The sequence below is a fragment of the Merops nubicus genome, unplaced genomic scaffold, assembly GCF_000691845.1.
Source record: "Merops nubicus isolate BGI_N331 unplaced genomic scaffold, ASM69184v1 scaffold47932, whole genome shotgun sequence".
Lineage (NCBI taxonomy): Eukaryota > Metazoa > Chordata > Aves > Coraciiformes > Meropidae > Merops > Merops nubicus.
The window spans coordinates 733-4,704 of NW_008595188.1; the positions used below are offsets into that span (position 1 = coordinate 733).

Here is a 3,972-nt window from a genome sequence, read left to right on the forward strand (position 1 = left end):
AAGCAAAACTTTGATCTTCTCAGCTGCAACCTTGAGAAGTTAAAAGCAAAAATACATGAGGAAATTAACTGCAAAACTATTTGGCCTCAGTCCAAGTTTGCTTCCATCAAAATCAGTTTTAGAGAAGTAGTGTTATGGGTGTGGGGAACGAGTCTTGCATTGCTTCTACCAAAGGAAAAAAATAAAGATGTGACCAGAGGGGACAGTTACAGAAGATGCCACCATCAGTCTCAACATCAGAAATCACCACCCTCCCCATTACCAGCTGGCATTTCCACATCACAGATGGCCACGCTACACAGCTCCAAAACCTCCAGGTTTTACCTCAGAAAGGCCCAGGTGGTGAGCAGAGGCCTCTGCAGGCTCGCAGCCTGGGACCAGCTGCACAGCAGCCTCAGAGCTGAGCCCCACACACCTTGGGATTTCCCACAGTGACTGCTGCAGCAGGTGGTAAGAGGGGAAATCCTGCACAGCTCCCTCAGCTCCAGGAATCACAGTAATTTACCTTGAATTTTGTCTGATAATTTAGAATCTCTGTGCTCATTTGAAATTTTACTGCGGACAGCTCTTCTTGGCTGGTCTCTTGGAAACTCTCAGCCTGTTTCTTTACTGTCTCCAGCTGCACTTGCAGACCTGGGACAGCTGCAGCACATGACTGAGCCTCTTCTAGTTTCTCCTGCAGGCTCTTGTTCTCTTGTCTGAGATTAGAGATGTCAAGCTTCAGCTTCTCCTGGTGTTCTGCTGCCTGTTCTTCTAGCTCTTGGAGCCTTTCTGTGGCCTGAGCTAACTGCTCTTCTGCATCCACCTTTGCAGAGGTCAAGGCACAAATCTGAATACCAAGCTCAGCCATATCTGTGTTGGTCCTGTGGAGGAGATCTTTGTTTTCTTCATTTTCCATTCTAGCAACATCCAAGTACTGCTTAACCTTAGAGAGCTCTTCCTTCAAGTTCAACAAATTACTTTCCAGCTCAGCTTTTTGATGGGCTGTTGCCTCCTGCTCTTTTTTCAGCACTTCCTCTCTTTCTTTACATTGCACCAGTTCTTGCACGTGGTTTCTGTTGAGTGACTCACTTTGCTCCTTCAGCTGCTGGACAAGTGCCTTCTGCTCGCCCAAGGCAGTCTCTGTGACTGCCAGCTCACCTCTCATCTTCTCTCTCTCATCAGTGGTCTGCTGAAGCTTGACTCGTAGGTCGAGGACTTCTTCTTGCAGCCTAGACACTTCACCACGGCTGACCTCCAGCTGCTCCTCACTCACAGCCAGTCTGGAAGCCAGCTCTTTTGCCTCCTTCTCCAGAGAAGCTGCCTGCTGCAGTTGGTGTTTTTCCAGTGATTCCTTTTCTGATGTGAGGGACTCGATAAGCTCTGTCTGATGAAGGCACGTCTTTTCAACACTGAGCTTTTCCACCTCGAGAGTCTCTGCTTTCTTCCTATGTCTTTCAGCTTCTGCTCTTAGCTGCTCACATTGGCTCTCCATGCCTTGCAGTTCTACCTCCTTCTCTGTGAGCTGTGACTGGAGACACTCTTTGCTTTCCTTCAGGTTGCCTAAGCTCTTTTCCATTTGTAAACTCTGCTGTTTGGCATTCTTCAGCTGTCCTTCAAGTGAGGCATAAGACTCCTTGGTGGCCTCTTCTCTTTGCCTCAGTTCTTCATAGTCTGACTGCAGAGCCTCTAGCCTCTCCTCCAAAATTCCACTTTGCCTCCTGGCATTCTGCAAGTCTTCATCCAGCTGCTTGTTCTCATCCCAGAGCTTCTTCTCTTTTTCATCAACTGACACAAGGGCATCACCTACCTCACTCTGCAGCTGCTTCTCAGAGGCTCTCAGCCTGGCTACTTCAGCTTCCAGGGAAGCTTTAGAAGCTTCCAAATGTTTTAGCTTCCCTTCCATCTTCTTCTTGGACTGCTGCAAATCCGCATTCTCAGCTTTCAGCTTCCTGCTCTCCTCTTCCACTTCACTCAGTGCAGAGTTCTGCTGCTCCATCTGCTCCTCCAGCTCCTTCACCTTCTGGCTCAGATGCTCCTTCTCAGACAAGAGTTTCCGGTTCTGCTCCTCAAGGCCACGCACACTCTGACTCACCTTTCTTAAGTGACCCTCCTGTAGTTCAAGTTGCTCTGCTTGTGACTGGGCTTCCTGCTTCAGTGCTCCTTCCCTCCTACCATACTCCTCCTCAAGTTTCTTTCTTTCTTTCCTTGCTTCCTCAAGATTTTTTTCCAGTGACCCCACCTGAGCCAGCGACCCCATTACCTGGGTCTGGAGCTCAGCCATCTCCTCTCCTTTCAGGGTCAGGGCCTTCTGAAGTGCATCCTTCTCCTTCGCCATGGTTTCCAGGCTCCCAAGCAGCTTCTCACTCTCTTCTCTGGAGTCAGCAGTGAGGCGATTGTATCTGGACTCCAGTTCTTTCTGTGCCTCTTCCTTCAGCTGCAGCTCCTCCCGTGCTGCTTTCAGCTGAGACGCACGTTCCTCGTTGAGTCTCTGCATATCTGCCTTCTCCTTTTCTGTCTCCTGAAGCTTCTCTAGCAGTGCCCGGATATGCAGGGCAGAGTCACAGTGGGCTGTGGCTTGTTGTCCCTTTTCCTCCAAGGCAGCATCAACTCTTGCAAGGAGGTTGAGGTTCTTCTGTTCTGTGCAACTCAGCTTGGCTTTGAGGTCATCAATGCAAAGATCCTTCATAGCAACTGAAGACCTAGAGGCCTCCAGCTCCTCGTTCAACACCTGCTGTTCTGAGGCACAGTCGTCCTTGCTGGTCACCAGCTGCTCCAGCTTTGTTGAACATTCCTTCTGCTGCTCCCCTGCACTCAGCTCCATTGAGTGCAGGCTCTTCTGCAGGCCAGTGCTCTGAGCTGAGTGTGAGACCTGGCACTGCTGCTGTAACTCTGTGATCACCTTTGTCAGCCGTGAGTTCTCCTCGCTGTAGTTACAGCTCTTCTCCTTTTCTGCCTGTACTTGCTCTTTCTGAAGGCTGACAGCTGCCTGGAGCTCCTGGTTTTCCACTTCCAGCTGGTGAATACGATCTTGAAGTTCCCTCTGTCTCAGCTCAGCCTGATCAAGTTCTACACGCATCTCTTCAAAGCCCTCCAGGTGTTCAGCATTCAGTGTGCTGTTTGCATCAGGGCTGGAGGGAAACTCCTGGGCCTAAATGAACAGAAGGGGAAAACCAGAAAGATTAAGCATTAAACATGCATTTAAATGGTGTGCTCAAATGAGAGCAGGTTCAGGTTCTTAAGGCACAGTGATGCTGTGTGTTGTGTTCCCAGCATGACAAGACATCAACTACCAGGCAATGGGGCTTGTTTGCACAGAGGGTGAGTGGAAACACACCTACCTGCAGCCAGGCCTCTGGACACATTGCTTTCTTTGCCTCTACAAGATTTACATGTTCAGTTGAATGAGCTACTGGACAATTCCCTTTAATTAAGAAGTCCCTCTGTAGTTTACCATTCTAAGAGTTATAATCACCACAGAACTGCCAAGCTCTTCAGAACCATGCCATTAATTAAACATCTACCATACCACAGAAACATTCATTTGAAATGTGCTCACCTGCAAATAACTGCTCACTAAACTGCTCATGCTGGAACTGCGACTCGGGGGCTTCCATAAATATGCTGAAGACCCAAATGAGGACAGTGTCCTCCTGTTGGCCACACAGAAAAACAATACAAGAGAAGTTTAAGCACAGACATACATTTCTATTCTAACATGTCAGATTTATCTAGTTGTAACTACCACACACAAGAAGACATAGCTGCACCTGGTGTCTGGGCCAACAACCACTGAAGCTGATGCCAAACAAAATCAGAAGATTAAAAGATTAACAAATAAAACAGGCAAGATTAAGGGGTTGGCAGCCAGGACTCCCCACATCCAGGGGAACCAGTGCAGTTTTGCTCTGTGAAACTGTTGCTGTGTGGTGGTGGCTCAACCAGAGGGTGGCAGCAAGCAGCCCTGGAAACCTCCCCCTGACCCAGGGACAT

At 48.9% G+C, this 3,972-nt stretch overlaps 1 protein-coding gene across 1 annotated transcript; it reads right to left on the bottom strand.

Annotated features, from left to right (window-relative positions):
* Positions 1–505: 505 nt before the first annotated feature.
* FYCO1 (FYVE and coiled-coil domain containing 1) lies at positions 506–3,651 on the bottom strand (the record flags this gene model as incomplete). The annotated part of the gene is made up of 2 exons (XM_008935968.1): positions 3,539–3,651; positions 506–3,130 (listed from the first exon to the last, which is right to left on the bottom strand). Coding segments are annotated over exons 1-2 (2,655 nt in total), but the record flags the coding sequence as incomplete, so codon positions are not given.
* Positions 3,652–3,972: the final 321 nt, after the last annotated feature.